We start from the raw sequence: 18,903 nt of genomic DNA, 5'->3' as shown, positions 1-18,903 counted from the left end.
AGACACAGGATAGATTACAATGTTGTTTTTCTCTTATTTTCATAGACTGGTCCATTACATGTGGGAAACCAGCCATTCCTCCTGTTGTTGTGTCACGCATTGTGAACGGAGAGGATGCCAAGCCACACTCCTGGCCCTGGCAGGTGTCCATGCAGGTGAGAGACTACCGCTAATAAAAATTCACATTAAGATTAATTACATCCAAATTTACAGTTTAGGATATCAGTGATTACAAAAGGGCAAATTCTGATACAGCAGTTATTGCTTATTCATAATGTGATGTCAAACTTGAATATCCTCCACTGTCCTGTCTTTGTCTCATGTTAAAGGGTAATTTTGGTATTTTTCAACCTGGACCCTATTTTCCCACGTTTTGTGTCTAAATAACTAATGGGGACAACAATTTCTGAAACTGGTCCAGTATTGAGGGATAATAGTGTAACCGGCAGCCGTGAAACAAGCTGCAAAAGCAAGTTAATAGCGTCAGTGTAGCGTTACGTCCACTAAAGTGCTTGTTTTTGCAACTGACAGGCTCAGATTGTTATTACAAGTGTCTGACAACATTATGGAAAGGACCCTACAGAGAAATAAAACCTTTTTCTTACCTTTCGCTTGACCGCGTCTGTTTGTCATTTGTATCCAAGTCCCACTCAAGGAGAAGTCTTCTTGGGAAATCTGAATATCCGTATATCTGGGTCAAATAAATACGGGCGGCCATCAAATTCAAAGACCTCATCCACATTGTCAAAATCATTGTTAAGCCATGACATTGAAAATCTTTTAGTTTAAGCTACACTTTCTGTACTCATCTGTAACATATAGACTGAATATAAAGATGGACAACGCGTCTCCACTTCCTCCCACTGTACAAAAGTGAAGCCAAAATATCACGGTTACGGGAGCTGCCATCCAGAGATTTTGACGTCATTTGGAGCCATAGTCTGCGCATTAGTGATTGGGCGGTGTAGTCGCGGTATCGAGGTCACCCGCCCGAACCAGTCGCGAGCCGAGCACGGCCGCAGCTTGTCAGTGAGAGAGACTCACAGCTGTCAATCATGACGTCTCACGCCCTTTTTATGGCATCAAATAACTAATTACAAACAAACGATTAACTTTAATATTCATCAGCGTGATAAGAACTACCTAAAATAACAGAAACCATCTTTCGGAAAAATGTATTCCCCATTCACTAACATGGAGGGGGCAGGCTTTATGATCTATACTGCAGCCAGTCACCATGGGGCAATCGAGATGTTTTGGCTTTGGGAATTGTCATGTTGCCATCTTTATATACTGTCTATGCTCCAACACAAAAAACTCTGCCCAGCTGGCACTCATGTTTCCACCATGGATGTATTCCATGTTTCCAGCCTTTGTCTTCAGGCAACAGGTCACCTCGCCAGATTTCAGAATGAGACTTCTTCTTGAGCGAGGCACTTTCCATAATGTCAGACACTTATAATAACAATCAGAGCCTGTCATGGCAAAAACAAGCACTTTTAGTGGACGTAAATGACGGTGCCAGCTTGCCCAGATAGCACCATACTGCAGCATGTGAGCAGCTGCCGTCTACAGCGTTCTCCCTTAGTACTGACCAATGTCAGAAATTGTTGTTTGCATTAGTCAGTTCCACAAGGATCCACGTTGGATCCACGTTGAAAAATACCTAAGTTACCCTTTAATAATTGACTGACTGCATTGATATAATGCTTTCAAAAACTGACATCAGAGAACGCAAATATCTTTACTGACTTCTTCTCTGCTTGTCGGTGTGTGTTTGTTTCAGGTCTGGCCGTCCAGTCGCCCAGAACCAACGTTCTTCCACACCTGTGGTGGTACTCTTATTCATAAGAACTGGGTACTTACAGCAGCCCACTGCTTCATAAAGTAAATATTCTGTTTCATCATTCTCACATACAGTAGCCTACATGTACTTTTTGTTAGAGATGTTCAAGATGAAGCTGCTAAAGTCATTCATTTTAAAAACAAGAGCTATGTACAGTAGTTCTGTTTTTTATCGCCGTTTTACTGCTTTTTTCTGCAAAGTTTTCTCTAACTTCCTAGAAGTCCATTTATGTAATCTCTGAACGCTGTTGTTGGTGCCCGTTACCTCAGGCTTATTATAGTGCAAAAGCAATGCCTTGTTAGGGATGCCTCAACGCCTTGGCTAATGGTTTACAGTAGAGAGAGATGCTGCAGCACTCTATATATATATACATATATATATAGAGTGCTGCAGCATCTCCAGCATCTATCTATCTATCTATCTATCTATATATATATATATATATATAGGATGTATACAAGGTTATGAACCACAGAGAACTCAGAATATGCTGTGGACTTTGTGTATGTTTTTGTAAAACTACAGTCAGCTTATATAATACAGTGACAGTGCCATGTATGTCGAGGTGGCCTGTGTTTACTGTAAATTTTGAGATATTATTATTGATTTATCTGCTGAATTCCTACCCAGCTACGCTGATGAGCTGCAGCGTTGGCGCATGTGCCTCGGCAAACACAACCTGACCTACACAGAGTCGAGTGAACACTGCTTCAACGTGTCTGGTATCTATCGCCATGAGGGCTTCAAGTATCCCCAGGTGCCCACGGTGGAGTTTGACATCGCCCTGGTCAGGTTGGACGGGGATGTGATACCCAGTAATGAGATCTCATACGCCTGCCTTCCCTCCGAAGAGGAAGTCCTACCTGCGGGCAAGAAATGCTACGCCACCGGCTGGGGAGACGAGACCGGTGCTGTTTCTGCTTCATGTTTAAACTTGTTATTTTATTCACTGAAATAATGCAATAACACACCACCTCAGGAGACATTTTGTTGCATAGTTTACATGCCCTCTGCTGGACTTAATGTGCAACTACCTCCTCAGTGTGTCAAGTTGATGTCTTTTTGTAACAATCTAAATTGTTTTGTGTGATTATCAGGCGATTCAATGAATGCTAAAGTCGCAGAGGCCCTTAACCAGGTCGCCCTGCCTGTTGTGCCGTATAACACCTGCAAGAGGATGGATTATTGGTGGTTCCAGGTCAAGACCTCCATGATCTGCTGCGGTTATACCCTGCCTGATGAGCTCAAGTCTGTCTGTCAGGTAAAACAAGTCCTAACAAGCGCACAGGACTAATAGATGACTATGGATTTATACCATCAGTGATGATGAACGTTTTTGCACACATCTAACTAAAATGCTGATGGTGTTTTGGGTGTTGATTCGTGACTTTGACAGGGAGATTCAGGTGGTCCTCTGGTGTGCCAGGACGCTCCCAGTGGTCCGTGGGAAGTTCATGGTATAACCAGCTTTGGCCCTATTGGATGCATTATGAATAAGAAGCCCTCCGTGTTCACCCGCTCCTCTGCCTACCTCCCCTGGATCAACAATGTCATCCGCAGAGACATCTACAACGAGCACAGTATGAACCCAGCCGATCTACTCTGATCCACTTTGCTCACAAACTAATATGGTGCAAAGGCAGAATTTATTGCTGCTTTTCACCTTCTGCCCTCTCTGTGCAGCATCTGGCTGTGGAGGGCCAAAAGACCTGACTGAAACAGGAGGCACCGTGTCCTCTATGGGTCATCCTGGCGCCTACAACAACAAAGCCCGCTGCCAGTGGACCATCCGGGCGCCCCTCGGCAAACTGGTCCACCTCCAGTTCCACAATTTCTCCCTGGAGGAGAGTCAGCTATGCATTAATGATAAAGTCAGCCTCAGAGACAGATCAGGAAGTCTAGGTATGTGAATATCTGTCTCCCTTTTCTCTCCAGCTGATAATGAATTTGCTGAGTCATTCATTGAAGTGATTACTTTGCTTTATGTTACACCGCAGTTTAGTATGTGTGAATTGCATGTCACAGTCATGGCAATCCATGTAATAAATACAATACTATGAACCACAAATATCAACCTCATGGTGGCACTACAGGAAAAGTCAGAGACAAACCAAAGTTAGTGGCATTCATCCCCTGGGGACCATGAATGTCTTCACAAAATGTAATGGTAATCTATCTGATGGTGGTGGACCGACAGACCGGCATTGCCATCCATGGAGCCATGCCACTAACATAGCTAAAACCTGTAGCAAAAAGATGTCTTTGTCTTCTGAGTAAACATACACATATAAAAATCTGTCATAGAGGACAAGCCATCAATTGGGTTTACACGTTGACCTTTAACCTGTAGCTCCAGGATGCCCTTTGTCTCAACAGTATCCAAGGCCAAGGCCACATCTAGTGTCAGCCAGTTCTCGTTCGTATGAGACGCACCAGGCTTTCCATTAACTACAATGTAAACCCGTCCGCGGCAACAGTAAACGCTCAGAGAAAGTGCTGTGGTGATGTAGTTTAAAGAGCTTAAGAGACACACCGGGCGTGAGGGAGGGGAGGTGGATGGGTCCTACAAACACGAGGCTTTCATCCAGGAGACCAGTGTTCGTGTCCTGTGTGTTAAATTTCACTTTCACGTGACAATCAGCTGTTCGTTTGTACCCCGTGTTCACAATGCCAAGTCACATCTCATCATTTTAAGACCAACCACGTTTTTTTCCTAAACCTAACTAAGTGGTTTTGTTGCCTAAACCTATGCAAGTGTTTTTGTTTAATTCATAACATTAAACACACGTTTACTGCGACCAAAAAGTGACGCCGAGGTTCTGACAAAGTGTCAGTATTTGATGAGTTGGGATGAGAATGTGTTGCAAGTGTCAACCCTCCCAATCCCTATATACTGGAGAGGAGATTAAGTGAAAAAATGACAAAAAAAAGCTGAAATAAATAAGTTATGAGTGTGCAGCTTTCCCATTCTCTTATTTTTTATGTTTGCCTGCACCTCTCTAGAATAGGTTTGTGTTTCCCTCTGTTTTTTACTATGCAGTAAAGTGCCATTTAAACCACGCTATATAAATGTATATATGCATATATGTTGTGCATGTATAATATAAAAATAGTACACATAGGATGGAAGACAGAAGCAATAAGTAAGCAATAAAGATATCAATATATTTATAACATACACAAGCTCAACGGTTCTTCATGTTCATTTCCCCTCAGGCACACACTGCGGCCATGTACCCCCTAAAGACCTGGTGAGCGACGGAGACACACTTCACATCAGCTTCTCCTCCAACGACAAGGTGGTGGACACCGGCTTCACTGCCACCTGGAGGGTAGTGGACCCTACAGAGGGTGAGACAGGAGACAAGTGTACCTGACAAGACACTGAGGGAATCGCCTCCAGACAAAACTAATTCATCTCCTCTCCTTTTCTCTCTCTCTTCGCTATCGTCCACACTCACACACAGCTCCGTGTGGAGGGAGCTTCAGCAGTGCTCAGGGTGAAATCACCTCTCATAACTGGCCCGGTGACTACCAAGCCCAGTCTGTGTGCACATGGCGTATCACCATCCCTTCAGCGAAAACTGTCCACCTAGCCTTCACTCACTTTGAGCTGCAAGCTGTAAACGTGTTAGGAAACTGTGTGGACTACGTGGAGATCCTCCATGGAGAAAGCATGGCGTCACTAGGTTGGTTACTGGACTACAAATTCTCGTGCCAGTTTTATCAGTATTAATGCCCGCACACTGGTGACAAAAACTCTCAATTTCTTGTCTGTTCCGCAGGTCGATTCTGCGGCTTTGCCCTTCCACCCACCACCACCATCTCTAGCAACTCAGTCGTCATTCGCTTCCTTAGCAACGGAGCCAATCAACAAAAGGGTTTTCGTGGTTATTGGACCACTGATGCCAGTGTTGTCCCAACTTTACCTCCTCCACCTGCGAACCCATGGGACAAAATCACTATCAGTGAGTGTAGGCCTGTCTCTGATGTGTGTGTAGTGATCTCATGGAGGTTTCCAGTTTCAAAAAGGAGCTTGGTGAAAAAAGAAAAGAAAAAAGTTTTTGTTCCCCTTAGATGGAATAAACTCTGAAAATGGATCACCTGATTTCTGATTTTAAAGTCTTAATTAGGTCTGCCATTATCTATACCTACAGGTGGAATGAATTATAACAAATGATAGCTTATTTATAGATAATCTAATTGTATATTTTCACAGACTGGCCAGCAGATTGTGGAAACCCAGCAGTGACACCCAATACGGCCATCACGAGGGTGGTTAATGGGGAGGAGGCGATCCCCCACTCCTGGCCCTGGCAAGTCTCCATGCAGGTAATGCCAAGCCCAGTTTGTCCAGTGTGCCTGATTAACAATCATAGAAGAGAGCTTTTCATTTGTACAAATGTACATTTCTCTTCCTCAGGCTTCACTAATGTTTCCCATGCCTTACATGCACGGTTGTGGAGGTTCTTTGATTCACGAAGATTGGATCCTGACTGCTGCTCACTGTTTCATGTTGTAAGATGCAACTACAGAAACACCTACAGTACATGTCGTTTTAAACGCCCACAGTTCTTTGAAGAGCAAGTCCATTTTATTTGGATTTTAAGTTTTAATATCATTCTGTAGCTTCACAGTGGTGTTCCTTAAATATTCAAATCCGAACATTAAAAATTTGATCAAAGTATGTATATTTTCCCGAGCCCTTCTAAAAACCTGACGTAGGTTTCTGCATGATGCTGTTGCTACATATACAGTATATATACAGCCTTATAGTCAGTGTATTAACGTTACATACAGTAACTTTGATGGCGGTCGGCATACTCCGAGTTTGGAGAAGCAGACAGGAGTACTGGCACAGAAGCTAAGCAATGTACTGCTGTGTGGACGCCACGGATCGGATCTGAAAGTCACACAATAACACAAACTAACTAGCTGAATGATGCAGCAGTAGACCAGCAACTCCCGTGTTCTGTGAGGTAAAATTACTGTTTTTTGTGAATGGAGTCTGGTGGCTTTGGCTTTATTCCCCAACTTAGCACAGCTAACTTTGATTCAACTGGTGCTACCGTTCACATTATTTATAACCTTATTGATTAGCTTCGATTAGCTTACTTTGGTAACCTACTTCACTACTTTTTGCAACGGCTGAGTCGGCGTTTCCATTTGAAAAAAAATTAAACAGAGCGCAGATGGACCCGCCCTTTAAATCAGCCAATAATATTACATAACAACGTGTCAAATGATAAGGTGAAAACAATGCAATAATATACACATATTTTTATTTTTTATCTTGCCTACCACCTTGCACAATAGCCAACTGAAAAGAAAAACAAGTTTTCACCTTTAATCTTCCACCTGCTTTCCAGCCCACTGAACAATTCCACACACTGGCGCATGTGTCTGGGGAAGCACCACATGAACTCCTCCATGGACGTTCCCTCGGCACAGGAATGCTATAAGGTGGACGGTATCATCCGCCATGAGGGGTTCGTGTATGAGCAAGATCGCACTGACATCACCAATGACATAGCCCTGGTGCATTTGGCTAAACCCGTCAATATGACGAGGGAGATCAGCCCCATCTGCCTGCCCAAACCTGGGACTGTGATGCCTGGTGGGACGCCCTGCTTCGTCACCGGCTGGGGAGACGAGAAAGGTAGAAGTGACCATGCGTTTCAGTTTCCTTTAAAAGAACTGTAGTTCAGGAACTAGACGTAACTGTAGGTATCTTTATCTCTTGTTTAATTTTAATTGAAAATTAATGCTCGTTAGGGGAGGGGGGAAAAAATCGATACAGTATCGCGATATTTTGCATGGCAATATGGAATTGATACACGGACGTCAAGTATCGATCTTTTATATAAAAACTATTAACCTCTTAACAACCTGACTGGTTGTAGCGGGCTCAGTCTTAAAGCTATAATGAAGATACTGGTATCAAATGAAACTAGAAAATCTAAGGAATTGATTGGTACCAACCATGGCATGTTGGTCGGGATAATCTTGTCAGGAAGAATGCTAAATAATGTTCCAAAGTTACGCTGAATTTTGGCAAGGAAAAACTGACATGGACATTGACCTCAAGATATGTGAATGAAAACTGCCTTTTATTAGATAAAACCGATGTTGACAAACTGAATAATTTGCAGTTGAAATAAGGTAACGAATCGCAATATAGCTTACTGCAATACTCAGCATATCGTAAAATGTTTCAAATCGCAGTAAGATAAGTCTTTTTATGTTCGAAATAAAGTCTTTCATTCATTCATTCATTCAAGATCGTATCGTGACTGAAGTACTTTGTTAATATCGTATCGTGGGCTTCTGGTGATTCCCACCCCTACTGCTCATTATTCTTTTTTTACTTATCATTTTCTTGTCTTATGCCTACTGGTACAATGTGTACCAATACTACTTGATCAGTTAAATGTGTTCATCATCTACAGCAACATAAACTTTTACTTTTCCCTTCTACTTCAGGTAACCTGTTCCCCAGAGTGTCAGAAAAGCTGAATCAGGCCGCCCTTCCTCTTATTGACTTCCAGACCTGCAGTAAGCCTGCTTACTGGTGGGACACCCTCAGACCCTCCATGATCTGTGCTGGTTATGGGTCCCCAGATGAGCTCAAGTCAGCCTGCCAGGTGAGAGGACACATTCAGTGGATACACTGGGATTTTCTAGGCGAGGATGGTACTTAGTTGTTGACATTCTTGTCAGGCTTTTCTCACACATGATACAAGTGTCCTGGCCAGTCATGATTGAGTCGTCTTTTATGTAACACCCTGTAAACATCTTTGTTTGTGATCAGTCAGCCTTGATCGCAAATGGCTGCCCGGGTTTTTGGGCGTAATTGGACAAAATAACATTATTGTGTTTGCCATAATGAGCGAACGTGTAAGCAGGAACATGGGAAGATTAGTAGAAAAACACTTCAGTACAGCACTGAAGGCTTTTACAATTTAATAGAGCTTCACAAAACACAACGCTGACATTTGCCTCCCTGAAGAAACTCTGTCACATTTTTGATAAAGATTGACCTTTTACAAATTCCAGGGCACAGAGATGATTTATAGTGAGCTGCCAAAACCAAATGTTCACTAATGCGTCTTCTTACCAGTGTAGTAAATCTTTGGTGATTCCCTCCTCTTGCTCTCCCGTAGGGCGACTCTGGAGGTCCTTTTGCCTGCGTGGCCGCCGGAATGAACACGACCTGGGAGGTGCACGGCGTCGTCAGTTTCGGACCTCAGGGCTGCATCAAAGACAAGAAACCCTCAGTATTCACCCGTGTCTCTGCCTTCAGTGACTGGATCAGCAACAACATCAAGAAGTTTATATATGAAAGTGGCAAAACCCACTAAAGCTCATATCTGGAAATAAAAGATTTTGACAGTTACCTTCGTTAATTTCTGTTTGAAGTCATTGTGGCTTTTTATTTAGGGTTCACCAGAGTGCTGCAGGAATGAGTCCTAAAACCCGTAAATAAGTTAGCATTTGAACACTTCTGGTTCCCTTGTCTCAAAGTCATTGGGTTTTTTGAATGGGTTTTTGGTTAGATGCTTGAAATAAGCTATGAAAACTTGCTAACAAGTGGCTAAATGAGACTACTAAACTTCATCACGCCGACTAGTCCGCCTTTACAGCCTCTTTGTGTATACTCGAGTTCATGTGACCGTGGTGTAGTTCGTTTATAGCCTTAGCTTTTTACTTCTGGTGATAGCACTTACATTTCAAAAATCGTAAAAGTGGTGTTCATTTGTGGAGACTATTTTACGGAACAAAACGTGTAAGTATCATAAACGTTTGTTTGCCGCAGAGCTTATTTTCTAAATAAATAAAAAAAATTGAACAAATGGAAAAATCCCATTGGCTTTTTGTAGAGGAAACCAGGGTGATGCTAACTTCCTGGTTGGCCTGATACGGTTAAGCTATAAAGCATTCCTCTTGGCCAGTGAGAAAAGTATACATTTTACAGTATACCAGTTGAAGAAACATTGCACCAAACATTTTAAGGAAATAAAGACAAACAATTCTACGATTTTTCTCTAAAGTTAGAGGAAAATGAGCAATACGTTTTACATGTACTGTAACTGATGAAACTTCACATTGAATTGTTCTATGATATTCTTTTGCTCATCTTTCCTATAATTCAGATGTTTAAATGTAGATTTTTATGATATACAGGTTTAAATTATAAGAAAGTGTCTAAAAGCGTCTTTGAGATCACTAAAAAGCGCTATATAAATCTAATATATTATTATTATTATTATTAATTACAATATAACTACAATTTTTAATTATTGTAAATTGCAAAGAATAATACTCGATGTTGTGAAAATTAGAGCTGCAACAATTTATCGATTAGTTGTCAACTATTAAATTAATCAGCAACTATTTTGATAATCGATTAATCAGTTTGACTCATTTTTAAGAAAACAAAGTCAAAATTCCAGCTTCTTAAATTGTGAATATTTTCTTGTTTTTTACTCCTCTATGACAGTAAACTGAATATCTTAAGAGTTGTGGACAAAACAAGACATCTGAGGGCGTCATCTTTGGCTTTGGGAAACACTGATCGACATATTTCACCATTTTCTGACATTTTAAATTTTTTAATTAATCAATTATATCAATAAAATAATCAACAGATTAATTGACAATGAGAATAACCATTAGTTGCAGCCTGAATTAAATGTCCACAAGAAACACAACCGGTTCGTGCTATCTTTTGTGTTTATAGAGGCTCTTGGTGGGAACTGCATTTTTCACCTGATTTAGTGTTCAGTAGATGAAGTCGCACTCACAGACAGTAAAGTCACCTTCATTTGTTAGTGTTTCAGCATCCCCATCCATCAACCACCAACCACACCCGATGCAGTCGGCCTACTGCCAATAGTGCTTACAGTTATTATCTGTCTGTGAACCATCCCCCCATTCCTGACTCTAATCTCTCCATCTACCTCCATCTTTTCCCTCTGTCCTTCCTCTCCCATTTAAGGACATCATCTTGGGCTTTTGGAAACACAGATCGACATTTTTCACCATTTTCTGACATTTTACAGACCAAACAACGAGAAAATAATCAGATTAATCGACTTAGTTGTAGCCCTAGTGCAAATTATGTGATACAATATAAAAGCTGAAAACTAATTATCCAAGTTAGGAATCTATGGTAAACATTGCAGCCATGTTTCATTATTTAAAATAGAATAAAAATAAAATTATTTTCTGCTGCTACAGTTTTGACGTCAGCATGACTTTTTTTCTCTTCAGGCCGATGAACCTCTCAGTGCTCACAAGCTCCCTCCTCTTTTCTTCCCTCATTTGCTGGCAGATGAATCCTGCAGGCACAGATTTAAAGTTTTGGGTTTTGGTTTTAACCCCTTAATCACATGACCAGGCCACTCGGCCAATGGGAGAGCTTGGCTCAGATTTCAGCCTAGGAGGAGAGAGGGGAATAAAGAGGGAGGAAGAGAAAGAGAGACAAGCACTAATCTGTGCTCATGGGTCAGTCTGCCGGTACTGACAGCACTTCTTCACACTCTCTTTTGTACCGTGGATTAGTCTGTGTTGTGTTTCTGGAGTATTTGGATGGCTCATTTTGAGGGGAAAGGGATTCCCAACACTGGGAAAAGTCCAAGAGTTTGTCCTGGAACAGAGTGAGGAGAGGAGGAGGGAAGATAGCAGCAGTTTTTCTCTTCATCTTTGCCTCCGCAGGCGTTTCTTCTGTGGAAGAATGGGGGCAGGAGCTCTGACCATCTGTGTGAGTACAAACTACAGAGACTTCCCATTCAACCTGTGATTAAGAGCTGAAGAATGCATAACGGGACCGTGTTGTTCAGTGTCAGCCTGCACAGTCTTTTGTGATGGTGTTGAATGTTCTGGTGGCTTTTTTAAAATGTCAAGCAGGGAGTAATCTCTTCAAAACTTAGCTCACTAAATACATGACTTTCACTTGCAGTCTTAACACAGATTCCTTGCCAGCCAGCACTACTTTAAGTCTGCCATCCTTGTACAACAGTATAACAGTACAAGAGAAAAAATAGTGATGAATACACACGGTAAAGCTTCATGTTTCCTGTCCATACCTGTCATTCTTTCCTAGCAATGATTCAGTGCCTCAGTGAGGTCACTTTCCACAACATTCCCTTTAATGGAAATAGTGTTTTTACAAGAACTAAACCTCCTATAACAGTCTACTTGTTGTGTACTTTTTTTAAACTGCATGTCTCCAGCAGTCTTTGAGTTGAGCAGCTGTTGGTGCTTTTGCTACCAGTTGCTCCAATGGCCACCCATATAGGGGGAGAGGCAGAGTCAAGGGGGAGGGAGAGGGTGGAGGAGGGCACATGCTTGGGCTTGCTATCCTCCTCATGAGCAAGTTTAAAGACGCAGGAAGATGGCCTTGCCTGTTAGCAGTTTATTTGTGTTTAACATCTTTAAAAAAAGACTTGTTTAAACACTTAAACTGCACAACATATTTCAAAGAAGACACTTTAAATGTCTGAAGCACTTCTCAATGCGAGAAAGCAGACTTTCATTTAACTTCCAGAGTCTCTTTATAGTCCCTTGACAATAGGTTTCCTTGTCACTGTTGGGAGTTGTAGTGTGAAAATGTTTTAAGGATGGGGGAGGGGGGAGGGGATGAGGATTATTAGGCTAATCACAGCGGACTGTCCTGGTGAACAATAGAGGCAAATGGATACCAACAGGAAGTGTTTCCCTTCAATCCTGACTGTTTTGGTTCACACTGGCTATATATCTGTTTGTATTGCCAAGAGACAACTTAACAAAAACCTTGAAATTGACTGTAAACACGTTTAAATTCTTAATTTTAACTACAGTGCTTGAAGCAGGGGGAGTGACAGCTCAGAGGGAGGAGTGTGATTTTTTTATATGCTCAGTTTATAGTTACTGTCACACTAAAGTCACGACAAAAGCACAAGTGTGTGTTTGCAAGGGGAACCTGCTCACAACCAGGGTTTTACATGTGGTCCAACATATCAGCTCAGCTCTGGTATGAAGGTGGGAACACAGATTACATAAAAATACTGTCTGCAAATTGTTCCCTTCTGATTTAAAATCTTGTTTTCTCAATTGTAATTTACAAACTTGCAGAATGCAAGTTGTTGCATCAATGTTTTGCAAAATATGAGTAAAGAAAAAGTGCCATCTGTCATGTTACTGTAAATCCCTGTGCCAGTCATCCAGAAATAATTTATTTACTGTATATGTTTTAAGGTTTTCTGGGAGCCCTGTGGTTCGCTTAGTCTTACCCCAAGAGCATTTTCTATTCTAATATTAAGTTTTCTTACATTGTGTTGTGAATGTTCACAGGATTATTGACCTATTCCTAGCCATAGATATAACCTTTTCTATAGATGTTTTCAAGTGCAATATTTCACTGCTTTGTCATTTTTTAAGTTATCCTATTTATTCTGCATATTGCAGTGAGAATGAAGCACTCTACTTCTGTTCCTGGATATCTAATGTTGAGGCTGTTCATCACATTTTGGTCTTGTTTGGGGTTTGTTGACATCATAGTTAATCATCTTTATATTGTTTTGGATATGTTATTGGTATGAATGGACCTTAAATGTGAAAAGTGCCAACCGGGTATTTACTTGTAACAGATCACTGTCACAAAACTTAAGACAGTGGGTTTTTTTTAATGGCAAATGTAGGTTTGTGTGTGTGTTGATGGTGATATACATCTCTGTATGCAGAATTATGTGTAATAACTGAGATTAAAACTGTGCAAATATGTAGAAAGAGAGATGGTGGCTCTGTGTACTCAACCGTAAGGCACAAACTTGTCAGGTGCTCTTGGGAAACAGGGAAAAGTCAGGATAGACATGAAGGCAATCCAGGCACTTCAAAATATTAAAATAAGTGGCAAATGAGGAAGGAAATGCATTCAGCTTTTGTTGAAAGCCTTGAGGAAGACCTAGAGTGGTCGAAACATGTTGTCTTTTTTAATGATTTAGCCAAGACAGATTTAGGGGACATCTGTTCAGTCAGACCTAGCTCAGACCGGCTTAACTCTTAAACACCTGCATGAGCAGTAGTAGTAGTAGTAGTAGTAGTAGTAGTACTGGAGCCAGTTAGCAACCCTTCATCCACTGCTCCTTAAACTGTGCTGTGGCCTATAAACATTAGGGCTGCTGCATGATTATGACCAAAATGATGATCACGATTATTTTGATCAATATTGAGATCTATACTAGATACTACTAACATCCTCTCACACCTGAAGACTTAGCCATCTATTATTATTATTAAAATGCAGTATGTCAGTGCCGTTTAGCCCATTAAGTAGTGCTACTTCTCAGGCAACCGTCCAAGCATGAAGCAGTCAGAATCAAAATTCAGGTGTACTTAATTACCATTTCACATTCATCAGGAAGGTGTGATTAGCATATTCCTATGCACCTGTCAGAAAGGAGTGGATGACTGAGCACCATTAACACATTGTCTGCACACACGCTTGTCAGATACATGTCGTATTAACGCTGCCAGAGCGTCTGCCGTGGAAGAGATCTTGTCTCCTTAGCCATCGTAGCACCATCTGTGAGGTGGGTTTTTAATCAGCTGATCTGAGTGTGGCACATGCTTGTATCCATTCTGTCTAATCAATTGGCCACATGGGAAATACATTCAGTGGAGCTTCCTTCACCACCCACTTCTACCTTCTCAACACGGTTAAGCTGTGTCACTGTGTACCTCACTGTCAAAACCATAGCCGGGGCCTCTCATGTCACTGTGTGGGTCAGTTCACCCATTTGAAGCATGCAGTGAACTCTGGAACGAAACTAATGTCACATGGTGTAGTCGTAGCTATGGATACAAGAGTAAAACTGTGTTGCTCTGAGGTGCAGGAAGTCTTTTCCTCCTCGCCCAGCGTCCGAATCCTGCGACTGGTTCGTGTGTCTTAACTCTCTTACTCATATAGACTAAACAGTATAGTTAAATCAGTAACTCAGTATTGTTGGCGGCGGCGCATTAACTGGAGATTGTGTGTGTGCACTCAGTGTTTACACTCAGAGAAAGACAATAATAGTGTGTGTTGTACAGTCTGTGCATCTATAGAGACACCGTGTGGCACTGTTTGCCTTGATACGTTATCAGATAAGACATACTTAACAGCTGGTGAATTAACACACTAAATACAGACTTAGACTCTGGTTTACAAGGTTTGTCCACTGAGGGGAATGGGCTCAGATGGACAATTAGAGCACAGCAGTGCATTTACTCAACTACTGTACTCAAGTATAATTGTTTACATGGAAATCTATTTGGGAGGTCGGGAGGGGGTATTTGTATCTCTCTATTTGTTTATTTATTTTTTGGGGGAGGGTGGGGAGGGGGTATTAGCAATAATATAAAGTATTTTTTTTAATTTCATTTATTTATTTATTATTATTATATTTTATTACATTGTTAATGTTATTATTATCATAATTATTATTATTATTCAATTAATGTTTTGTTTTAAATTATGTAAATTCATTTTTTGTTGTTAATAATTTCCAATGCATATCTTTCAAGCCAATTAGATAAAAAAAATTACAATTTTGAGATATACCTGTATGTTACTTTAGTATTTATTTACATTTTTCTCCACCACATTTAAAAGGTCCAGTGTGTAGGATCTGGCGGTATTTAGTGGAGATTGCAACCAACTGAAGCCTCTCCCGGGTGCCAAGCGTGTTGGAGAGCTATGGTGGCCGACGTGAAAATGCGACTAGACCTCTCTAGAGCTAGTTGTTGTAAGAGTAGCGTAGGTCATTTGGAACAGAGCCAGTGTGTAGTGTGTGTGTGTATGTAGTAAGTGAGTGGTGAAGCAAGAGTGAGAGAGCTGCAGCAACAGCAGCGAGTAACGTTATCGACTAGCAGAAAAAGTTAACAGTGTTTAGTTTGTCCGTTCTGGGCTACTGTAGAAACATGGTTCATTCTAAGCTAACGAAAACACAACAATTCTTATTTTCAGATGATTAAACCCTAAAGAAAACATACTTATTAATATTATATTCCATTTCTGAAAATAGATCCCCCTAATTGTTACACACTGGTCCTTTAAGAGGGAAATAATATTTTTTTACTCCACTACATTTAATGTGACAGCTATAGTTATTAGTTAATTTGCAGATTACATTTTTACATACAAAAATACATAATTAGTTTGTAAAATATCATGTATGATCTATGTTAAACTACTTAAAAGTACATAAAGTGTTGAAATGCAGCTTCACCTCAATCAGCTGCTACATTGATACAAATTTACACAATAATGCATCAATAATAACAATCCAATTAAGTAATAATAATATGATTAAATATTGTTTAACATGCACAGGTGTCATTTTCTGCATGCAAGTAGTAGGCATACTATCATACTTTCACTTAAGTAAAGGATCTGAATACTTATTCAACCACTGGACACACACACACACACACACACACACACACACACACACACACACACACACACACACACACACACACACGCACATGCACGTCACTAGATTAAAAGGAGTTTCTGTTCAAAGAGCCAACTCTTGTACGCTTCCCTCTCAGTTCAAACAGAAGAGCTTCATAGACTCCTGAGAGGCACAGTGGTTTCTCAGAAAACTTTTCAAGTAAAACCTTTTTATCTGCCAAATATAAGAATTTGGACTAATCATCCTTCCAGCTCTCAACACACTCAGCACACTATCCATTCAAATTAATATTCATGGTTAAGACAGCTGGCCATCACCTCACCTGAACAAATATGTCTATTTGTACAGGTGTGTGTGTCACTCTGACAATGCCTTTAGCCAAAGGTGTTGCGTGGTAACCTGATATTTGTCGTAGCAACACATGCGTGGCCGGCCCTCCCCTTTCCTCCCAGCACATTCTGTCCTCTAAGTGACAGTATGACAGTGCATGTATGGACTCCACAGAGACGCCACCACCATCCCCACACACACCTTTTGGTCTATGGAGCAGAGTGAGCATCCCTCCTCCAGGACGAGTGTCTCCGTGGCTTCTAACCCGATGCCGGCTCCATCGGTGCCCTCTGTGCCCATAGTGTCAGTGGCTGACTGCTGCTCTCTGCTCTTCTTCCTGCAGCACAACAAGACAGCGGTGCAGGTTAAAGAAGACATGAAGAAGATGGTCCAGATACCCATGCTGCGACCCAGGACAGTCACAGCCAAGTACACCAAGCTGTTTGGAGTGTCCCTGTTTGAGCTGCAGGAGAAGGGCCTGGTGGAGGATGGTGTGCCTCTGGTGATGCGGAGGATGGTGGAGCATCTCCGCAAGCATGGTGAGGAAAAACACAGCAGAATAGAGCAAAAAAAATAATTGTAATGCTGGATCATCTGCTTGAAGATGTAATCAAATTGGCTTATTTTGTTTTTGATGAGGGCATATTTAGTGCACCATTCTGAATTTCACAGATATGAAAAATAATATAAGTATATATGAAACAAATACAAGTTTGAGAAGTAGTAACGACAACCTAGGGTCCTCCAAATAAGATAATATATTAAGAATCTACCATTTTTAAACCTCACAAGTACTCTGATAAGAATAGAACGGATAAGCTATATTACCATTTGGCTTTTTGTACTATTGTGTGATTTGGTCTAAGTAGTTTCAGTTATGCAATAATCAGAGATATCACCCATTCCACCGAAACACAAATACAGAAAACGGAGGAGTCAAACAAAATACAAAGTGGTTTTCTTAGAGAGCTAGAGGGGGGGAAATGCACGGCAATTTTAAAGAGAAACAGAAAAAAGACACAATATAATACTAACGAAAACATGCAATACTTAAAAGTACAATATTATTAATCCTAACAAGATAATCCATGTCATCAATGTGCTTTCAGCCCAGATGATAACAATATATGTAATGTCTTGTCTTTTATCTGGACCCTGTGTCTATAATAGATTGATTGATTGATTGATTGAATAACTTTAACAAAGATCTATGCAGACTTGATGCTCAGTATGATGGGATTACATTGGTGAACGGTGTCAGAAATACATCCAAAAATTTAAAATTGTCTAGCCAATCATGTAAGGTATACATAATTAATATTAAAAAAGCTAAAACTTGAAAACACTGGATTGGTACCTGGTGTTGACCTACTTTATCTTTATTCTGTAGTTTTTCTCTTTGACCACTAGATGTCAGTACAAGAATGTGGAGACTAAAGCTACAGGCCTTTTATTATATATTTTACTTTATCTGCCGGAGATAAACACTATGACAATGGAAATTAATCTATAATTAAATAATGATAAAGTACCTTCCCATAAAGAAGCTCTCTGGTCTCTGCAGAGCTGGTTTTGTGTTGAGTACTCCGTCCCTGATGTTTCTGCCTCCGCCCCAATACCAGGGAGATCTGTGTAATTATTGTGTTTGTGGTGCTCAGAGCACCGAAACATTATTTATTTTTTAAATAAATAAAGTACATACATTTTCAGGAACTGTCCCTTTAGCTCTTGATCAGCCGCAGAACACACTGTCAGATGTTTTCAGAGGAACTATTTCTTCGGCTGAAAGTAGTTCCAAATAACGGTCAACAACGTCTGCGGATTCATTTTCAGCCGTTAATTGCTTTAAACAATAACGGACATCTCATATTAAAACCCATATAAACGGTTATATAGTAAAACATGAACTAATGAAGCCTAATCTAAATCTAGATACCACCAGATACTTCTTATAATTTGGGTGAACCTACCTTTTAAAAGATAATATCTAACGTTAACTAGTTATGGAGACAAACGGCCAATGACGTAAGTGTGTCGAAGCAAAGAAACGAAACTCCGGTGTTTTTGGACAACAACCTGCCGGCATTTTTAACAGGTAAATGCTTATAATATTTATTTTAATTTTATTGTTCAACACGTCATTTCGGTAGAAAATGACAATAGAATAAATATATTTTAGTTTTACTTTTGTACGGCACCTTAGGACGATTTACTGGCGTCTGGGGTTGTCGCTTTCAGTCCAAAATGGCGGAAGCGTCGCTCTTCTGCTGGGAGCTGATGTTGCTATGG

General features: G+C 40.7%; 2 protein-coding genes and 1 long non-coding RNA gene across 9 annotated transcripts in view; 2 read left to right on the top strand and 1 right to left on the bottom strand.

Annotated features, from left to right (window-relative positions):
- Nucleotides 1–9,242, top strand: part of LOC141764297 (ovochymase-2) — a 27,459-nt gene extending 18,217 nt beyond the window's left edge. The window contains exons 12-25 of the mRNA XM_074629379.1: nucleotides 46–155; nucleotides 1,787–1,887; nucleotides 2,477–2,754; nucleotides 2,944–3,107; nucleotides 3,243–3,426; nucleotides 3,530–3,748; nucleotides 5,063–5,197; nucleotides 5,314–5,535; nucleotides 5,632–5,814; nucleotides 6,066–6,178; nucleotides 6,270–6,364; nucleotides 7,216–7,505; nucleotides 8,330–8,490; nucleotides 9,010–9,242. Of these exons, the coding sequence (XP_074485480.1) occupies nucleotides 46–155; nucleotides 1,787–1,887; nucleotides 2,477–2,754; nucleotides 2,944–3,107; nucleotides 3,243–3,426; nucleotides 3,530–3,748; nucleotides 5,063–5,197; nucleotides 5,314–5,535; nucleotides 5,632–5,814; nucleotides 6,066–6,178; nucleotides 6,270–6,364; nucleotides 7,216–7,505; nucleotides 8,330–8,490; nucleotides 9,010–9,207 (2,453 nt within the window). The 3' untranslated portion in view covers nucleotides 9,208–9,242. The remainder of the gene's footprint in view (nucleotides 1–45; nucleotides 156–1,786; nucleotides 1,888–2,476; nucleotides 2,755–2,943; nucleotides 3,108–3,242; nucleotides 3,427–3,529; nucleotides 3,749–5,062; nucleotides 5,198–5,313; nucleotides 5,536–5,631; nucleotides 5,815–6,065; nucleotides 6,179–6,269; nucleotides 6,365–7,215; nucleotides 7,506–8,329; nucleotides 8,491–9,009) is intronic.
- LOC141764302 (uncharacterized) lies at nucleotides 7,353–18,903 on the bottom strand. Of its 2 annotated transcripts, none has more exons than XR_012593248.1 (4): nucleotides 18,813–18,903; nucleotides 16,816–16,951; nucleotides 8,964–9,098; nucleotides 7,353–7,488 (listed from the first exon to the last, which is right to left on the bottom strand). It is a non-coding gene; the product is annotated as an uncharacterized LOC141764302 (long non-coding RNA). The 2 variants fall into 2 exon arrangements; XR_012593247.1 differs by lacking the exon at nucleotides 18,813–18,903 and adding an exon at nucleotides 18,317–18,555.
- The window catches only part of fam13a (family with sequence similarity 13 member A), a 65,040-nt gene continuing 57,466 nt past the window's right edge, over nucleotides 11,330–18,903 (top strand). For 5 of the 6 annotated variants that reach the window (XM_074629383.1, XM_074629386.1, XM_074629381.1 and 2 more), the window contains exon 1: nucleotides 16,757–17,153. In XM_074629383.1, coding sequence (XP_074485484.1) covers nucleotides 16,772–17,153 — 382 coding nt within the window. In that variant the 5' untranslated portion in view covers nucleotides 16,757–16,771. Of the gene's footprint in view, nucleotides 11,610–16,756; nucleotides 17,154–18,903 lie in introns of those variants that run through there. The other variant, XM_074629387.1, reaches the window with a different exon arrangement.

The sequence above is a fragment of the Sebastes fasciatus genome, chromosome 3, assembly GCF_043250625.1.
Source record: "Sebastes fasciatus isolate fSebFas1 chromosome 3, fSebFas1.pri, whole genome shotgun sequence".
Classification (NCBI taxonomy): Eukaryota; Metazoa; Chordata; class Actinopteri; order Perciformes; family Sebastidae; genus Sebastes; species Sebastes fasciatus.
The sequence above is the reverse complement of the archived record's forward strand: the minus strand, read 5'-3'. Positions and strand labels throughout refer to the sequence as shown.